General features: G+C 41.4%; 1 protein-coding gene and 2 long non-coding RNA genes across 6 annotated transcripts in view; 1 reads left to right on the top strand and 2 right to left on the bottom strand.

Moving 5' to 3' along the window:
- The window catches only part of LOC137147719 (uncharacterized), a 29,244-nt gene extending 23,811 nt beyond the window's left edge, over nucleotides 1-5,433 (bottom strand). For all 3 annotated transcript variants that reach the window (XR_010918303.1, XR_010918304.1, XR_010918305.1), the window contains exon 1: nucleotides 5,288-5,433. This is a non-coding gene — a long non-coding RNA (uncharacterized lncRNA). The remainder of the gene's footprint in view (nucleotides 1-5,287) is intronic.
- Nucleotides 1-20,161, top strand: part of LOC137147718 (asc-type amino acid transporter 1-like) — a 28,422-nt gene that overhangs the window by 3,365 nt on the left and 4,896 nt on the right. The window contains exons 2-9 of the mRNA XM_067540049.1: nucleotides 6,594-6,745; nucleotides 7,885-8,010; nucleotides 9,458-9,611; nucleotides 11,774-11,897; nucleotides 11,993-12,096; nucleotides 13,270-13,366; nucleotides 18,925-19,074; nucleotides 19,511-19,688. Coding sequence (XP_067396150.1) covers nucleotides 6,625-6,745; nucleotides 7,885-8,010; nucleotides 9,458-9,611; nucleotides 11,774-11,897; nucleotides 11,993-12,096; nucleotides 13,270-13,366; nucleotides 18,925-19,074; nucleotides 19,511-19,688 — 1,054 coding nt within the window. The 5' untranslated portion in view covers nucleotides 6,594-6,624. The remainder of the gene's footprint in view (nucleotides 1-6,593; nucleotides 6,746-7,884; nucleotides 8,011-9,457; nucleotides 9,612-11,773; nucleotides 11,898-11,992; nucleotides 12,097-13,269; nucleotides 13,367-18,924; nucleotides 19,075-19,510; nucleotides 19,689-20,161) is intronic.
- Nucleotides 12,505-19,651, bottom strand: LOC137147720 (uncharacterized). 2 transcript variants are annotated; one of them, XR_010918306.1, is made up of 3 exons: nucleotides 19,538-19,651; nucleotides 13,894-13,992; nucleotides 12,505-12,601 (listed from the first exon to the last, which is right to left on the bottom strand). It is a non-coding gene; the product is annotated as an uncharacterized lncRNA (long non-coding RNA). The 2 variants fall into 2 exon arrangements; XR_010918307.1 differs by lacking the exon at nucleotides 19,538-19,651 and adding an exon at nucleotides 15,981-16,109.

Genomic DNA, 20,161 nt, shown 5'->3' with positions numbered 1-20,161 from the left:
AAACCAACATCATGTTTGATGGTCTCTGGCAGCTAAGAAGCCTTCTAAGACAAGATTGAACTGAGTTGGGAAGTAGAAAACAACAACAATACCTGGAATATTTGTAAAGCTTTCCACCTGAGTTTCCCACAGCACTTTTCAAAGTCTCTAAACCCCATGCAAGAGAGGCAAATATTATAGCAATTTCACAAGCAGGGAAATTGAGGAACAGTGGTTAAGTGACTTGCCAAAACACACACCGAGGCCATACCCACAGCTGGCGTACATTAAGTAGTGTCACTGCACTAATTTTCAAGACTCAAGTCATCAATGCAGGATCCAGGAGTTCTTGTTTCCCAGTGTCCCAGTTCTAAGTATCAGACCATGCTTCCTAACAGATGCTATATGGATGGCCACATTTTTTTTAAATAAAATCATTTCACCTGGGGCAAAATCTATAAAGATATAGGAGATTTTTAAAGGCACAAAGCAGAGTTAGGCACCTGACAGCCACTGACTTTCAATAAGCATCTGCCTGTGATGCCTTTCAAAGTCTCTGAATAATGTGGGATATTCCATAGTGCTCGGTGTTGGCCTACCTCTGCTCCTCTCGAAGTCATAATCTAATTTCCCAGAGAACTCAGAGGGAACCAAGGAGACAGGTATCAGTAAAAAATATTATACAATTAAACCATGCTTACAACCCAATTTAAAACAAACCTTGTAAATGCCAACAAGTTAGGTATTTCTCAAGCCAGCATTACATGCTACACTGTACTTGCCATACTAGAGAAAATAATCAGTCCCAGAATAGTTGGGACCTAAAGAGGGAAAAGATTCCAGGTATACAGAGATTTCAAGGCATATGAAGAATCCTTGAAAGCCAGCAGCTCAGAGACAGCATTGTAATTGATGCCTTATAAATTACCATCAAGTCATTGTCTGGTTTAAAACAAAGAAGGTTTTTTCCTTAGCAATAAGGAAGGCAGAGTTGGAGGGAAAATTGTTACTATGTATGCTGAACAAATTCTGGTACATGATGATGCTCTAAAGTTTGAGAGCCAGTATGGACTCAGCTTGAGCCCCCTGCTTCCACATTGAACTAGAACACTCCTGAAACCTGATCCTCTTTCTCAAGTTCTACTCATCATACTACAAAGGCTATGAAAATTCAGTGTATGGTCACAAATGAAGAGGTATGTTACACTGTAAATGGACCATCCATTTACAGTATTGTCAGAACGCTGTAATTAGCAAAAAAATAATTGGAAAGTCAGAAATTCAGAATGTTTTATTTCAAAATAACTAAATTTGAGGTAATAAATATTCAGTTAAGGCACCAGTGCCAACTACAACTCTGAATGTCTTGCCTTTCAAACATTTGTTATTTAATAATTTTGCTGTAAATTATTGGTCTGTTTACAACTTTAATTTTGTCTCTTTTTTTCTTTTTCTTTTTTTTTTTTTCTTGTTTGGGAATTTCTTCCCACTGGAAACCTGAATCCAGGCCCCCTCTCATGCTAGCCTGGCCCCCCTTGCTCGTGCTGGAGCATGCAGACATTACAATGGCTGCAGACAGTTGTGGGGAATGTTGCATTACTTCCTATGGAATATATGGGTCCAAAGGTGTTAACATGATGTTGAAACTATCCAACATTAAACAGTTTTAAACAAGGTTCAGGATTTAGCATACAGAGACCTCAGACTGCTTGGTACTATGGCAAACACCATTAAAAGCCCTTTTCATCGTTTTATTAAAGATTCAACAAAAGAAAGAAAAACAGTTAAAAAGCATTTGAAATTACAAGTATCTAGTAAGGTTTTCATTTAAACAGTATCCACTGTTCATCTCTTTCTAGCCGTAGAGAGTCTTTAGAACAGTGGTGCTCCCCACTTACCAGTAACAGAATCTGTCCTCACCCTCCCTCCATGACTGCACAGCCAAGGCTTCCCCAGCAGAGCCTGGGTTGAAGGCGGAGCTGGGGGTGGAACTGGGGATGGAGGAGGAGCTGGGGCTACAGATGGAGCAGGCCTGGGGCAGACAGGGAATGAAGGCAGAGCCCAGCTAGGGGTGGAGTGGAACTCCAGCAGGGGGGCAGAGAGAGGGAATTAGGACAGAACCAGGCTGAGGGCGGAGAAAAAATGAGGGCAGAGGTAGGCGGGGGGCAGAGCAGGGGGTGGAGTGGACACTCTAGAGCAGTGGTTCCCAACCCATGGCCCACGGAGTCTTTCAGAATGGCCCATGACTCTCCTCCCATTGGCTGCAGACAGGAGCCATTGCCTAAGTACCTACGTGAACATTGTGCCAGTGCAGGCTCTTTGCTGCAGCCAAGGGGACAGGAGATCAACGCTCTCCTCCGCCTGGCTGTAGCAGGGAGCAGAGCAAAGTACTCCGCGTGGGTCCCTAGGTGCTGGGTTCCCTGCTGGAGCCAGAGGGAGGGGAGCACAGATCCTCCATCCCCCTGGCAACAGAAGGGAGCCGCTGCCTAGAGACTCAGGCAGAGCACAGGGTTTCCCTGCTGCAGCCAGGGGGATGGGAGGTCCTCCTCACTGAAGTCCTTCCCTCTGGCTGCAGTGAGGGGAGAGGGGGCTGCTGGTGGAGACTGGTGGTCCTTCAGGGTTGTAAAAGTCATATTTGTGGCCCTCGAGCCAAAAAGGTTGGGAACCATTGCTCTAGAGAGTGACCAAGCAAGAACTATCACGGATGCTGACAAATTAAGAGCCATAAATGTAATACTTAGCACTTCTATAGCACTTCACATTTTCAAAGCATTTCACAAACATTAACAAGTTGTTTCTCAGAGTATGAGAAGGAGGCTGGTAGGCATGTATTATCCCACAGATGGGGGAAATGAGGCACACAGAGGCTGCAATTTGTTCTAGGCCTCAGACTCAATGACAAAGATGGGATTAGGATTTGAGAATTTCTGACACCAGGCCATGATGCCTACATAAAGAAAACATTTTGACTGGCATTTTTATGGTAGGCTGCTCCTAGGCACATCATCAAAGGTATTTAGGCACATTACACCCATTGATTTCAGTGGGAGTTAGGCACTTAAATATCTTTCAGGATTGGGGCCCTAGTTCTTATTTTAAACTGTCTAAATCTCTTTTTCTAAAAGGCCTGACTCCTTCTCAGCTTTGGTGAGGCAAGAATGATTTTAACCTCTCAGATTCCACCAGTAGTGAATTACAGAGCAAGCACAACGATTTATCAGATAAGGCTCCAGCTTCTGGTTTCCTGACATTCTCAGACACACAAGTCAAGTCTCAGGAGAATGTCTTCCTGACTTTCCATTCAAACTGTTGGGACAATTAACTGAGTACATGACATAACTGCCATTTCTTATTTCAAAACTGAACATTTTGGATTATCAACTTTGGTTAAAATCCCCTTGTAAGATACCTTCATGACTAGAACTGTTAATAAGATGAAACACTGCAGCTTTAACCATTTGTATTGCATCTTAATTTAACAGGTTATGTATTCCACTGACAATACAGACATTTAAACAATTGTGTCCAAAAGAGATTTCAGTCCTGCCTGGCTTCAACCCAAGTTAATTTTAGGCCATGTGTACACAATGGGTGCTGCCGGGGCATAGCTATTGCACTGCAGCTATGCCATTGTAGTGCCATAGTGCAGATGCCAAAGGGGTTTTCCATCACTGTTGGTGATCCACCTCCCTATGCTGTGGTAGGTAGGTCAACGGAAGAATTTTTCTATCAACCTAGCTATCTCTATACTGGGGGTTAGGCCGGCCCTCTTAAAGAACATACTCAGGATGGTGAATGTTTCATGCCCCTGAGCACCGTACCTATGTAAACGTAACTTTTAAGTGTAGACCAGGTCTTAGTTTACTCAAAACAGTTCTCTTTCTGTTATGTAAATCATATTCTCCCACCCATGTCCTAGTTTAGAACCAAATGTTACAATGGAGATTCATCATGTTGGATAGCCATCTATGCATTATTTCCCCCAAGCTTAATAGGAACAAATTCAACCCCTTTTAACAAATACCAATTTGGGCTCAGGTATTAATATCTTTTACTCAAGACCAGGATTTAATTAAAACACCTGAGAATAACAGCAAAGTTAAGGTTAAAATATGCCTAAACCATAATTGTACCATCCTTTCATCATTATTTGATCTCTGCTTTGAACTCCCTGTTTCACAGTTTGGCTTCATAATCCTCTGGCAAGTCTGCATTTAACTTAATTGGTTTTATCAAACCAGCAAGTATTTCATTCCAAGTGAAACAAATTGATTGTCAGATTTCTCTACTGAATTATTCACATTCCCAGTAAAATTCATAGTACCAAATACCAGTTTTAATATGCTTAATATTGCAATGTACAAGTGAGTGCTGATGTTGACTGAAATATTGCTTTTAGGACCTGATTTTCAAATTCATGCTTCCAATGGGCATATGCATTTTCACCAGCACACACCACTCTGTAGACTTTGCTGCATTTACATGAAGATGATGGGAAAACCCATGAGTTTTACCCACAACCACTCCAATCCTTGCACACACAGGTGTCAGTGTTACAGCACGTTCACACCAGTGCACACCCATCAAAATTGCATACACATAAGCAGAGGCTGATTTGAGGGGAAAGAGGCATTTTCATTTGATGAGGAAAACAATCAGGTGAATCAGCATTATCAGAGAACAGCATTGTCACCAAATGATTATTTCAATCTTTATATTTGATTAATCTTTGATTATTTAACCCTCAGGCTCTAACATTATAATCCAAATAAATTCCTTTTGAGAGAATCCAAAAGGACGTAAATTCCACTTTAAAATGAATTATAACTAAGTAAAATTCACATCCCAAAGACAACTACCAACAGCACAGATAAACCCCTGGTGTTGTGCTCATTCACAGAGCCACAGGATGGCAATTATTATGTAAAATTCTGGGTTTATACAGTGCCTAACACAAGGGGGTCCTGATCCATGACTGGAGCTCTTAGAGGCACTAGGTTAATACAAATAATAGTAATAAACAGTGGGAAAGAACTTGTCTGAGGTAGCCCCTTTAAAGTGATGAAAATTGTAAGAAATGGAGGGCAAGCACCACTCAAAGAAAGTAAAGAGAGAAAAATGCTGGGGGGAGGAGAGGAAGATTTAAAACAAATGTCATTTGGGAATGTAACCTATTCTTTCCATGTGCCAGCTGATTTGCACAGTTAATGATATGGTGATTTATAAGAAAAAGGAAGTGTGAGAACATACCATACTCCTCCAGACCAAAAATGAGAAAACTAACATACTAGAAATGAAGAGCACTTACCAATTCCAAGTAAAGAAAGGGCAGCAAGTGAGTTACAAAATGGCTCCTTTAGGGGTGGAGTGGCTTGGCTCTGCCAAATTTAAAGGGCAAGCTACAGAAAGGCATGCTGGGAAAGCAGAGCCTATAAGAGAGCAACCCTGTAGGAGGCAGCCTTAGTATGAACTAGAAAATAACCAAGAAAAGGTGCCTGGAAAACAATTGTTTTTGTGTTGTGCATTCCACTACTCTATAGATTGAAAAGAAGTAGCAGCATCTCATCTTCTTCAATTGATTACATCTTACCACAGAGTACCCATTCAATTGATAGAAAAAATTGTATTTTAAGTCAAGAAGAATGCTTTTTTTTCTTAAAGTAAAAACCACTGAACATGTAGAAAGTTCTGGTAGTTCAGTTTGTGGGGCTCAGTCTGACCAAAGGAGTCACCTCTGAAGTGTTCAGCAGTGAAGCCTGAAGGTTCTCTTCCTGCAAGAAGGAAGCCCACTGGACATCAAAATATCTTGGTCAGAGACAAGCAAATCATAAAGAATACTTTTTCTTTATCTACATCTTTTTATCTAGTGATCTCAGAGCATTTTATAAACATCAACTACTCCTTTGTCCACCTTTGTGAGGCAGCTATTTTTAATCCTCTTCCGCAGAGAGAGAAACTGAGAAATGTAAAGGCCTACATTTTCAAAAGTATTCACTAATTTTGGGCAACCCATTTCAGCTACCATGAAAGTCAATAGAAGCTGGGAAGCTCAGTCACTCTTATTCAGGTCCTATGTGTCTCTGGTTGGGCTACCAAAAACAGAAGTGCCTATAAATAATGGGCATGCAGAAACTTGCCACAAGTCAGAGTCAGTGGCCTACCCAGGAATATAGCTCAGATCATCTGCTCTAGCCATTAGACAATGCTCCTTCGCTCAAGACACTTTAAGATTAAAAAACAGTGTGGTGACATGTAGTGCTAGACACATCTTTTTCCATTCCAGGGCCATCATTTAATCCATTGATGATACTCAGTGTGGCATGCAAAACTAACTCAATATGCTGACAGTATGTCTCTACCCCTTGTTGTTGTGTGTATGTTTAAACTGTGTGCCACATCACATCAAATTTAAATGAAAAAAACAGATTAAGCTGGGAAGATAAGAATAAAGAAAGGTTGGGGGGAGATCAGAAAAGTGATTGTGGGATTTAGAAAAATAACTACCTAATTCTGAAGGGCCTATAAAGATAGTCATCAGATTATGAAACTGTTGTTCAGTCAAATGATTCTTACTAGCGTAACAGCTGCACCAATTGTTTTTCCTGTGATTTCAGTTTTTTGCTGCTATGGAGTGCAGTGCTTATCATGTACCCTACCAGCCTGGCTGTTATCGCACTGACATTTTCAAACTATGTTCTACAACCGGTGTTCCCTAATTGTATCCCACCTTATAATGCCTCCAGGGTCCTCTCCATGGTGTGTTTATGTGAGTATTTACTAATGTTCTTTATGCTCATATAAAATGTAGGTCATGTTTACATCAAAGAGGGTTAATATTCTCTTTGGGGCAAATCCATCCCCATCCCCCACTGGTCACTGAAATCCCCTTTGCAGCAAGACCAAGGCAGTTCCACTGTGATGGGTGGAGGCTGGAGATGGGGAGGTGCTATATAGCGTGCTAAGGCTCCTCATAGCAGCACACAGGGGACAGGCCATAGGCAACGCCAGAGGATTCTTAGCTTTTCTATGGCTTGTGGGAAAGGATTCCATTTTTCTCTGCGCTTTCCACACATCTGCCCCAGGCCTGGACCAGACACTTTTACCATATTTAAGCCACTGTTGCTAACTCAGGAAATGGGTTAGCAGTTTGCAATTCCTTTATGTGTGTGTGTACAAAACCAATGCCACTAGTTCTTAATTAAATACTAAGAGCCCAGAGGGGAGCAAATCAGAGTGAAAAGGGATGGAGCGACTCTCCACTTCCCTTAGGTCAACGCAAAGCAGCTTACATCCAAGTGTCTATTGTAAAATTTCACTCCCACCGATGTAACTTGCCCGCTGCACCAACTTAATAACTCCACCTCCACGAGTGGTGTAGATTCAATGTCAATATAGTTAGGTCAACACAGTATCAATGTAGACACTACGTTGCTTCCATCGACAGTTGCTGGCTTTCAGAAGCCATCCCACAACGCTCCACACTGACAGCTCAATCGGTGCAAGCGCTCCTGGTGAGGACACACACTGCTGACACAAGAAGCAAAGTGTAGACACGCACAAGCAATGCAATTACTGCAGCAGCTGTATGCCAACGTAAGTTAGGTTGACTTAATTTTGTAGTGTAGGCATGCCCTCAGTCCACAGACGTCTCTCCACACAATTAGGACTTCTTAAGTATTGATGGGGCATCAGGGATAGAGCTGGGGAGCCCCTACTCTGAGACAAACTCCCCTCTGAAGCTGGCAGTTTTCTAGAGTGGAGTTAATCCTTCTTCTCAGACCCATCCAAGCCCAACCTAGAATTCCATCTGGTCTGCTGGTAGGAAACCAGCAGTCTATGTTTCTTGATGAATGTTCTGAAATATACAAAATTTTCTTCCACTGATTTCAGTTTTCTGCTCTCTAGTACTCCTGACCTGGGTGAACAGCTCCAGCGTTCGATGGGCAACTCGCATCCAGGATATATTTACAGCAGGAAAACTGTTAGCCCTGGCTCTTATCATTACTATGGGCCTCATACAGATCTTTAAAGGTACTCACTGAGGCAGCCTAAACATTGGTACTGTACTGTTGGTGAAATTCAGTTCTTTTTGGAAATCCTATTGCACACATCCCATTGTTTTCTAGTTCTTAGCAGGCAGGGGAAAAATTCTGAGGACTTATTTCATGTGCACTGCTGATAGAATGCTTTGCTACAATTAGCAAGTATTTGTCTTTGAAAGAAACTGGACAAACAGGTAGCTGGTGAAGTTACTTGATCTGTGGGATGACAGATTTCAAGCAGGACCTAGCAGAGACACCACTGGGTAAGGTGGTCATAAATATGTGACTAAATTGAAAATAATTTATGTTAATTGCTATTAATTGAAACTACAGGATTCCTTCCAACTACGACTGCAATCACAAGGGAAGTATTCTCCATAACATAGCATGATAAGTAATTATCAAACAAGCAACATAGTACAGAAATAAGATGTATCATCCTTATTCAGGTTTCTCTGTCAAAGAAAATTATTGTTTTCAATAAAGTAAAGCACTGAACTGAAATATTGAGAAATATCTCACTGAGTAGATTTATAGTTCAATTTTAATCAATGACATTTTGTTCCTCAGATTTTAAATTGCTTTTGATGAACTCTATGTGCAATAATCCTAAGAAATATAGGTGCCAATTCAACAGGCAATGCAAGCAGTTGCCTTACTTTAAGTATACGAGTAGTTCCAGTTCCCCTGGAAGCAATGGGACTATTCACATCCTTAAAGGTAGACAAGTGCTTGTGGAGCTTACTGATTCAACCCCATAATGAAAAGCACAGGACACAAGGGATGATGATGTTTTCAGGGTGTGTGTAATGAGTCATATAGAGAGGACAGAAATACAGTATTTACAACAAAACAGGAAGAGTGGTTAAAAAATTATGTATATGAGGGTACCACTTTCCAGATAAAAAAGAGCCCCCCAGCCTGAAAAATTCCATCTGCCCTGCTGACGTTTTCTTCTGAGTAGAGTGAATGTTATTGAAGAACACTGAATTCCTGTAGCAGAGACACTGACTCCATTCAGAAGAGATGGGAGTTTAGGGCATCAGACACCAATACTGAGCTAGTATAAATTGTCACAGTTCTATTGAAATCAGTGAAGATCACACAGGGTTTTGTGGCAGCTACTTCAATACAGGTATGACAACTTACACCATCAAGGCTGTGCCCCAGGACAGTTTTCTATGAGAATCTAAAGGAAGCACTAGAAGTTTGATGTTAATTTTTCCCAGTTCTCAGGGTACAAACCAGTGAAGCACAGTCTAATATTAGCAAACATAATATAAAATTGAATGGACACAATTCTAGGAAATTTACAATTCTCTTGAAAATAATATTTTTCTTATGTCCTGGTTCCCCTGATAGGTGACACTTCCACCAATCAACATCAAAATATTTTACACTTCTGACTTAACTTCTTGCTTATGTTCTGTCTATAGGAAACTATGAAGAACTGACACCAAGCAATGCATTCAATTTTTGGAGGTCTCCCTCTGTGGGGCATTTAGCATTAGCTTTTCTTCAAGGGTCATTTGCATTCAGTGGGTGGAACTTCTTGAATTATGTAACAGAAGAATTAGTTGATCCCCGCAGGCAAGTATTTGTTTCCATATGACCCAGATACTTTTGAGGTAAAGACGATGGGGGTCAGTTCTGCAGCAGGACTGACATCACTAAATATCTGTCCATATCTGAATTAAATGTAACTAAGATTATCTCCTGCCTTTTTGGATCTCATAAGGGGCAAGTTAAAGAAATGAAGGTGCTGAAATTATGAATGTATTTGGCCCATCAAGTTACACATAGCATTTACTGAATGAAGATATCATATAGGTGTAACACTGACATTGAACTACCTATTGCTTATTAATCTATATTAATGGGACTAATCATAAACATAACTACCTATTGCTTATATGTTAATGGGACTAAACGTAACTACTTATTATTTATATATTAATCTAAACCATTGATGGGATGCCTCACTAAAATTACATTGTATTTTATGTGTATGTTTCTTTTATATCTAATCTATCAATTTAATACCAAAACATATTGTCTGTGGTCTTGGTTCTTCAGACAACGTTTTCCCTAAAGGGAACACCTGAAGAAGAAATTAAGGTGTCTTTTTACATTATTCTCCTTCCCCTCCACCCCACTCCATTTATGAAACAGTTCTGAACCTGCCTTCTCCACTGGTATGTGCAGTGTGGATATTGGCTGCTGGCTATAGGAAGAAAGTTCTCTAAGGGTGATTGGCATCAGGTTTGGTGCTGATAGTGCTTTGAAATGAGTTATCCTCATTATGTTTGAAAAGCCAGTGGGAGCGTGATTTCCACCAAGAGGAAGCAAAAGATCAAATGTTTCAGAATTTCTGAAATGAAAAAATTGAACGATGAATTCACATGACAGCTCTTGGGTCTTTTGGATGTTCAGCACACATGCCCTACCTCACAACTAAGCAAGGTAGAATTTCAGATATTACACGTTCCAAATGGAAACAAACTACAGCTGCAATCCTGCAAAGACTTATCTATATGCTTAACTTTACCTACATAAGTAGTAAGATGTTCATGGACATAAAGTTATGCATGTTTATAAAACTTTAAAGGATTTAAGGGGGAAAGGAGGCAGGTATGGTTCTCTTTCAAGCAACCATAAACATTTTCACAAGTTTCCAGAATTTCCTAGCTGAATTATGAAAAGTTTTGACCTCAGTAACGCTAGTGTGGTCTCAACTAAGCAAAAAAGAAACAGGGGAAAGAGTTAATGTAGTGTTTGCCAACAGGAATTGGACACTGCTTTCAAATGTACAAGTTTAAGAAGAAAATTAATTCCGCTTGTGTTTTGTAGTGGCTGTAGCTACAGAAAAAGAAAGAGTTTGGCACATAGTTTAACCTGATGGGTTATCAATAGAGTGCAGAGATGCCAGTTACAACTCTCTGAAAGCTTTGCAACAGAATTTTGTCGGTTCTGCAGTTTTTGCAGGAGAAATACAAAATAAAAAGCTATTTCCATTAAGGAAAAGAAAAAAACCCAACCTCATGCCTACACCAAATTCTTGCAAAACTGCACCGGTAAAAACTATTTATTAATCTTTTTGCTAATCTGACAAAGCTAAATATCAGAGCTATCGTTAACACACTCATCTGAGTGGAGCATCCGCTCTAAACAGCTCTCTGGGTCTATAGAATGCTTCTGTCACTTGGCTAAGTTTCTCAATGAATAGCTAAGGCTGAGAGAAAAAGGCAAGTTCATTACTTTCCATGACATCATTTCTATAAAACGGAGCCTCATATAAACTAAATTAAACTTCCAGAAACATTATTAGTCATCACACTAATAGCTTACACAACATAGAAAATGTACATGAATTTTTTATGAAAAAGAAGCTTTTGGTATCTCCATCACAGCCATGTTGTAAATTCTGTTTGATGGTCTTCAGATCTGTGGTGATATCCTGTGTTATATGGATTTATAATCTACACATACATGAAGTCCTGTAATGGTTCTACTATTCTCAAAACAGCAATATGTCAAGCTACGCAGAGGTGTACAGATATGAGCGAGGTCTGGGGAGAGGAAAGAGTGGTGTTTCTCTTGTTTTGTTCTATGTAGCAATAGGGCATTAAGGCAAAAAGCTGGATGTAAACTTCCCCAAAGTTGTCATGGGGGAGAGAGAGAAGGGGTAGGGTGTTATGATCCAGATATATGTCATTGCAAATTCTTATCAAACCTCCTAATTCTCCTATTAGGAACCTACCTCGTGCCATATTCATATCCATCCCATTGGTGACATTTGTGTATGCATTCACCAACGTTGCATATTTCACTGCCATGTCACCCCAAGAGCTCTTGTCCTCCAATGCTGTGGCTGTAGTAAGTAAACCATTCCACAGATGTCTAAAATGCACTTTAATTTCAGTTCTGTGCTGTGCAGTATATTTCAGTTTCTCTGCCTTCTGTTGCTTTAGACATTTGGTGAAAAGTTACTGGGCTATTTTTCCTGGGTTATGCCAGTCTCAGTGGCCCTATCTACATTTGGAGGAATAAATGGATACCTTTTTACCTCATCAAGGTTAGATGGAGTGCAATTTTCTGAACATTATCTAATTTGGGGATGGAATGTTTTTATTTAATTTGCTACAACAATGCTAGCTAGACATTTTGTGTGTTATAGAACTTGATCTCAGCATTGAACGTATTATATGCATTCAATTATGAATTGTTCCATTTCAGTCAGCAGATATAATATTGAATAGCAGGATCTCCTGCAAAAGAGCTCTAATGAGCAACTGGAAATGTATGGAGCGGTGATGGAATGAATTGTACTAAGAGTCAAACACTATCTAAATATGAAGGCTATGAAATTTTACAACAGTGAAGTTTCAGTAGCTACAAGCTTAGCTCAAAAAGTAGATTTAAGAAACAAGGGTTACAGGGCCAAATTCTGTTCTCAGTGACATGGACATAAATCCAGAATAAACCCATTTATTTGAAGGGAAGTTTATACTGGTGGAACAGGAATCAGAATTTTGCCCATAGTCTATTTACATTTGTAATTTAGTAGAAACGTATGAGCTCTGTAAGAAAATAAAATATAAACGTCAGTCAGGAAAGAGATAATTCAGTTGTTTAGTGCTTTTGCCAAGCCCCGTGCATTAGTGCTCTCAAAATGTCATGAGACCAGACAAACTTGAGGACATTTAAAAACATATAACAATTCATAACAGTTTATATATTTAGAAAAATCAAACCTTGAGAGATACTGGGCCTGATCCCATTAGTCACCGGAAAAGCTGTTGATTTAGGCTCTATCTTAGATATTTATATGGCTCCCATCATCATAGTATCTGAGAGCCCATAGTTTTTAATGTATTTATCCTCAAAACATCCATCTAAGGTAGGGCAGTTCTATTAGTTCTATCATACAGATAGGGAACTGAGCCAGATAGAGATTAAGGCCCACATCCTTCTCAAAGGTATTTGGGCTCCTGACTTCCAAATACCTTTGAGGATCTGAAGCTAAGTGACTTTCCCAAGAGCACACAGGAAGTCTGTAGTGGAACAGGAAATTGAACCTCCATCTCCCAAGTACCAGACTAGGTCCCTAACCACTGGAACATCCTTCCACTCCTAGAGTCCCATACGCTTTGGATCAGGTCAGTTAAGACTGGTGAAACAATACAGTTAAATGTTGGAATGACTCCTGTATACATAGTGCTCTGAATGTTCCTACTCTGCTTCCCAGGTTATGTTTTTCTGGAGCCCGTGAAGGTCACTTGCCCAGCTTGCTTGCTATGATTCACGTTAAACACTGCACCCCAATCCCTGCCCTGCTAGTGTGTGTAAGTTTTATTTTTTTCTGTTTTATTTTTTCACAATGTCTCAGCTGCTTAGACACAAGTGCAATTTAGAAATATCTTTGTTTGCAAACTGAAATACTTCATTTAAGAAATTGTGAGCCCTTTTACTGATTCTGTCAGCTCACTGCAGGAGAAAATCTCTCCCGGTCAATGCTAATTCCACTCCACAGGGCTAGTTTAGACTTTGCTGCCAAGCTAATAGCCATAATGGGCACCAGGTACAGGGCTAAATGCTAGTTGTTCAGTAAAACTAGATGCTTTATGCAATGATACATTGATACTGTGCAGTGATAACTTGAGCCCCCTGGAAAATCAGGATGTCTTTTTACTTTGGCCCTGTAAAGAAAGTGAGTAGAGAAGAGACCCAAATGAAGCATTTGCCAGCTGAACACATGAGGTAAAACAAGGGGGGGCATCCAATGACATTAAAAGGCTACACATTTTAAAATGTAGAAAGGAAGGATTTGGGGTTGTTTCTTGGTTTGTTTTTTTACACAGTGAATACTTACCTTACAGCAGTGAGTTCCACAAGTTGTTACTCAGATTGAGTTATTACCAAGGTGGTGGGATTGAGCCCGTCATTTGGTTTTTAAAATATGCACAGTCATCTTGTAGGAAAAAAGGGAGAATTATTACATCATCACCACCATCACCCCCAGACTTTCTCTGACTCCACTACACATCATGTCTTTGGGGATCCAGACCACTCCCTTCCAGAGTTTAGAAGGATTCTCAAAGGCCGTAGTAAGACTGTCATGTGCAGTTATATTTTATTTTACATTCCCCAGGCTTCAATCACTAACTGCCTGGGGTTAGCGCGCAAATTCCCCCACAGGAACATTGGCTGATCTCTTGGCCCCATTGAAGTCAAAGAGGGGCTTTTGCATTGCAGTGGGAATCAACGGACTTCAGTGCAGCCAGGGTGCATGACATCCGTACGTTATCTTATTCCCCTAGTGTGTGGCTAGCTATAGCAATCGTGCTATGACAGCACACCACTCTCTATATTTTTCTCAGTAAACCTTCTGCATAGTCTGTGTTTACATAAAATCATGATTTAGCCACAACGTGGCAGTGCCCTGGCCTGGAGTTAGTGCCTGCCCCCCCAACTCAGTGTCTGGGAATCTTTTCGGGTTGAACCACACTACACAATCCGTGCAGTCTAAATAAAACGAGCCAGCTCCAACAAGGACTCCCATTGGGCAGCTGAGCTGTAGTGATGCACATGAAGCAAAGCCCCATTGTCCATAAAAATAAATCAGCTCAAACAATGTGCTGAGTGTCAGTAACTGTCACTTTGTGAAATAGCCAGAGCGTAAGCAAGCTCCCTGTGCAGAGCAGAATTGGCAAATCAGATAAATGCCAGCTACTCAGTTTATAGAAAACATTCCCTTAAATTACTGTGCAAATTACAGAATCAACCCCGCATATTAATGAATCATTCAGAGATAGGGCTTTTTTTTTGCATTTCAGGATGTACCAAGTGTTGCTCTGAAATATTAATTTCTTAATGAATAGTAATATAAAAATAATAGACTGTAACCAGTCGCAATAGCAAATTATATCAGACTGTAGGCAAACCTAATTAGTGCATTAGGATTTTCTTTAAATTAATCACAGCCCATGCATTAAGGTAGACCTAGTTAAGGTCGCAGATTACCATGTTTTTGCTGTTCCTTTCCAAAACTGGGTGTTTAAACAAGGAGCACATTCATGCTAAATGAATGGAATTCAAACCATTTAAAAGTCTGTTTTATCAGGGTGCAGGGCTTAGTAATTTAACCTGGGCTTTGTGCAGGGCAAGACAGATTCAGATCGTGGAAACTCCTTCACTAGAGGTTTCCACACGGAGGCTGGATAGCCATCTGTCTTGGATTTAAACACAATGAATCCCACACCTTGGCAGGGGGTTAGACTAGAAGACTCCTGCGGTCCCTTCTAGCCCCATTATTCTATGATTCTAGATGCTGTCATACATTTTGACATTTCTCCCAAGCATTTTGCCTGGCACTGTTGTCCAGCATGATTGTCATCAGTTGTGTTCCTTTGGCATTAAGCAACAATCTCCATTCTAAAGACTCAAGAAAGTATTTGAAGGGAAAATGGGGCCAACAAAGTCAGCAACAGTCATGTGATGAGGAATATACTGGATACGGAACAACCCAGGAATTGTCCCTACATAGTGAACACAAGAGCTGAGGGCCTTAGTGTCACCTACACCTGAGCTCCTGTCTGTCTAAAGGGCTCTGCCACAAAACCAGCTAATCATGGGAAAGAGCGCACCCAGAGCACAGCAGATGGAGGGACAGTAGAACCTCAAAGATATGAACACCTCGGGAACGGAGCTTGTTCGTAACTCTGACCAAAACATGATGGTACAGTACCGTGCAGTCAGCGTCTCCCAGCTGGGGCTCGGAGAGATCTCTGCAAAGGTGGCGCCTGGCAGCACTGCCTGGTTTGCAAGCAGCTCCCTGCCCTAGTCCTGTTCCTGGCCTTTGAGTTGAACGGGGGGGACCTGCCCTGCACCCTTGGCACTACAAGCCCCAGCCCTCAGCCGCCTCTCCCCAGAGCTCCCCCTGCTCAGTGCACTGCTCACCAGGCTCCAGAGGCAGCACGTGGCAGGGGGTTGGTGCCAGCCGGCTGCCAGCGCTCTTCCCTCCTCTGCCCCTTGCACTGCCAGAGGTGCTGGGAGGCTCCAGGAGTGCAGCCACAGGCAAAGCTTGGGCCGCCTTGGTACACAGGCTGTGGCCCTTTAAAATTCCTCCAGAGCACAGCTGACTCCCACTCCATCTCCAGGCCAGGCTTTGGCTGCAATCTTCAGTTCCTTGCAGCATGAGCTGCTGGGGCAGCTTTCTTTCCCAGGCTGGGGGGTAGGAGGGGGTCAAGGGTGAAAACAGCTTTCCCCTCCAGGTGAGGTGGGAGGGGGTGAAACAGCACCCGTGGCGTACAGGAGCAGCGCAGACCCTGGACAGTTTCTGCTCTGCACAGTATTTGCTTTCTTCTCCCACTCCCCCCCCCCCCCCCACTCCGCTGCTGCCTGATTGCTCACAGTACTTGCAGTTTCACAGGGTGTTCGGTTGACCAGTCAGTGTGTAACTCTGGTGTTTGTATCTTTGAGGTTGTACTGTACTACATGACATTGATAGGAAATATTATGCTGTCCTAATCTAAACCTTTTCAAATCACCAGCTTTATGGTGAGACACCCCAAGGTCTCGAGATCCCCCTAGGGACTCATCTTAGCAGGTGCAGAAGGTGAGACACTTGGGTATCTAGGATTATTGCTGATGCCAGTGGCACATGAGGTCCTCCCAACCTCAGGAACATTGCCATAAAACCAGCTAGTCATGGGAAAAAGGAATCTGAGTAGAGAGGAGGCTCACGATAATGTAGACCCAAATCCTGAGAGGTTCTGGGATCCCATCTTGGGATCTGCAGGTGCTCAACATCTCTCAGATTCTGGAATTTAGAGGGTGATACTTTATAGTTTTAGGTAATTTGTATGGCAATAACACTGCAAATGGATGAATGATTGTTATAGTTTTAAAACATGGCACTGTTGCAGAATATATATGGGTTTTGATTAATACAGGTAAAAGTGTGATCAAAAGAGGTTTGTAAAACTTAAGTTTAGCAAGGCATAATTACCTGTATAGGGTCCCATTCTGCAATCTGCTAAACACCCTTAACTCCTGCTGATGTCAATGGGAGGTGAAGGCACTCAGGACCTCTCAGGATCAGGCCCATAAACAGTAAGCCAGCTCTGTTAACATTACTCAGTGTTATTCACAAACAAGTAAGTACAGATAAGCAAGCTGATGCCTGGAAATTTCCACCAGCCATTTGCCAGTTTCTAAACAGTAGTAATGCTAAAAAAGATTAATGATCTAGGTCATTTTCAGTGTGACCTACTGGCTGGGAGAAAAGAAAAGAAAAGCTAAAGCTTTTATTCTTTATAGTATATACAGGTCACCTGGAACAAAATAATGCACTAACCTACATTGCCTACAAGAAATCCATCCTTTCCCATAACAGACAACTTGAATTTTGCCAGAAGCCGTCATAAAGTTAAGCAGCTTTTAAAAACATATCACAGAAATTGGTAGAGTGAAGCCATTAAAAGCATATGCAATAAATGCTCTGTTCTCCAGTGCAGTTACACCTGCAGCACTTAGGACCAAGCCTGCGCCCCCTGAAGTCCATGATTAAAAGCTCTATTGACTTCATTAGGAAGCAAGAACAAGCCTCAATTCAGGGGGGCGAATTTTGGGGGTTGAAGTTAGTGAGTTACAGAAAGCTTCTCCGTGAGAATAAAGCTCACACTGTCTTAGACCCTGTAGCATTCTGCAGTTCATTGATCTTACTGTTCATTAGCACCTTCTTCCCCTTGTGTGCAACCTGATCTTACACATTATGAAGTGCAAAACCTGAAAACGTGCCAACTGGGAGATGTTACTTGATCAGGCCTTTTCTCAAAGATGGTTCATTGTTGACATAGTACATAGTTAACATTGGTGCTGATCATTCTTCAGCTATGGCTCATTGCAGATGTTCTACTGCTGTCTGAATGGAGCGTCACAAATTCTGCCTTAAGCCAAGGCTGTTGTGAACAGCCTGAGTATCTGGGTTGGGCTGGGAGTTCAGCCAGCATGATGACCAGGAGAGCAGTGATGTCATAGGTGCCTACCTGGTTGATGAGCTACACTCCCTGTATTGCTACTCCAAAACTTCTGGCTTGCTAATCTGGAAGTCCCCATGGGTGTGGTCTACAGTGCACAGGTTGCACACTTGTCTTGCACCATTTCCCCCTCACACACATGCAGCAGACCATTACTGGAGTTTCAATTCAAGACCCTGCACAGCCATCGAGATGGTGGGATTGAACCCAGCATTTGGTCTTAAAATATGCATAGTCATTTTGGAGGAAAAAAGGGGAGAATTACACCCCCCCAGCCATCTCTTACTCCACTCCACATTAGCTCTTTGGGGTATCAAGGCCACTCCCTTCCACTTCTGGTATGTCCTCTATTCATTGTTTGACCTGGGTCATCAAATTTACCCAATGCCAGTATCAATCAATTACCCAATCAACAGTAACATTTTCAGAGACAACCGCTTAATTGGCACTTGCAGTTCTGCACATGCAAAGGCTGGTTTGAGGTCCCTTTAAATATTGGGCTTCCAGTGCTTGTTAGAGTTATTCATGTTATTAGTGAGGCAAGCTCTGCAAATATGCAGTCATTATTTCATGACCATGATTAGCAGCATCATTTCAGAGAACATTCCCCATGCATTTTTATAAATAGATCTATAGACGCCTGACTTCAACATAAGAAAAATAATTCCAGAATTGCCCTCATTCAATCCTGGGTTTCTGTGGCACCTTTTTTATGCAGTAAACAGACTCACAGGCATCAACAGCAACACCCTGATGTGATGTAAATAAAAGGAACTTAATTGCTTGTTGTTATTGTTTTTATTGCTTTTAAGTAAGCTTTTCCCATGAAGACTCAAATAAGAATGTGCTTCTCTCTTGTTTAGTGTTTGGCCACTGTTATCATCATGCTTGTTGGAGACACGTACACATTAATTAATTATGTGTCGTTTATTAACTACCTCTGCTATGGAGTGACAATTATAGGCCTGATTGTGTTGCGGTGGAAGAAACCCAAAATCTTCAGACCTATCAAGGTGAAAACATTTAAGCCAAATATATTAGTTCTATGGTCTTCCTATTAACAATATAAAGGATGTGTCAACCACAGTATATCCCTCAAATCCCTTATCAGACATTGAAGTACTGTTTATTATTAATTATTATGTTTATGATGGTATTTACTGTGATGCTAGATGCCGTACAGACACACAGCAAGAGACAGGCCCCTGCCCAGTAGTAGTTATAGTCTGAAAAGACAAGACAGAGAAAGGATGGGAGAGGAAACAGAGACACAGGAAGGTGAAGTCTTAGGTCTCACAGCTGCGTTTTGCCAGAGCTAGAAACAGAGGCCAGATTTTGTGACTCACAGTCTAGTGCCCCATCCACTAGCCCTCACTGCCTCTCCCTTGTGTACCTTGCAGAATGCTCTTATAGTTCTGTACACTTCTCTTCTCTTCCTTCCCCTCTCAGGTGAATCTCCTTGTTCCAGTCACTTACCTGCTATTTTGGGCATTTCTACTGATCTTCAGTTTCTATTCAGAGCCAGTCGTCTGTGGAATTGGACTAATTATCATATTAACTGGAGTGCCAGTGTTTTTTCTTGGAGTGTACTGGAGAAATAAACCAAAGTGTGTAAATAGGCTAACTGGTAAGAGCACATTACAGTTCATTAATTCAGCATCACTTTTTGTTCACAAACATGTAGGAATTTGTTTCAACCTCTGTGATCTTCATTTCCACCAACCCAAATCGGTTCCAGCTGACTGTGTGGCATTCACCAAAACTACCATTAAAATTACACAGCTGTGCAGAGCTCTCTGGGCAGGATGTTGCTGCTCAAGCTATTTAGATTTTACCCCAATTATTTGCTTCTTGACCACATGCAAGAGAGCTGCCTTCATGCCAATACACAATATAAAGCTAGAAGCAGGAAAACGTGGTGAAGATAGCACAAGAGATCATCAGATTTATAACTGAGGGTGGGAAAACTGCCTACTGATAAAGATACCCCTGATGATTCTTAGACCCTACATCTGTTCAGCAGGAACTAGGTTTCTCTGCAAGATTACAAAGTGCAGAAGTTTCAGTGCTTAATTTTTCAATCAGAAATAAGGATGCTGG

Source organism: Emydura macquarii, unplaced genomic scaffold, assembly GCF_026122565.2.
Source record: "Emydura macquarii macquarii isolate MOO-44397 ecotype Brisbane River unplaced genomic scaffold, CSIRO-AGI_Emac_v2 contig_561, whole genome shotgun sequence".
Taxonomy (NCBI): Eukaryota; Metazoa; Chordata; order Testudines; family Chelidae; genus Emydura; species Emydura macquarii.
The sequence above is the reverse complement of the archived record's forward strand: the minus strand, read 5'-3'. Positions and strand labels throughout refer to the sequence as shown.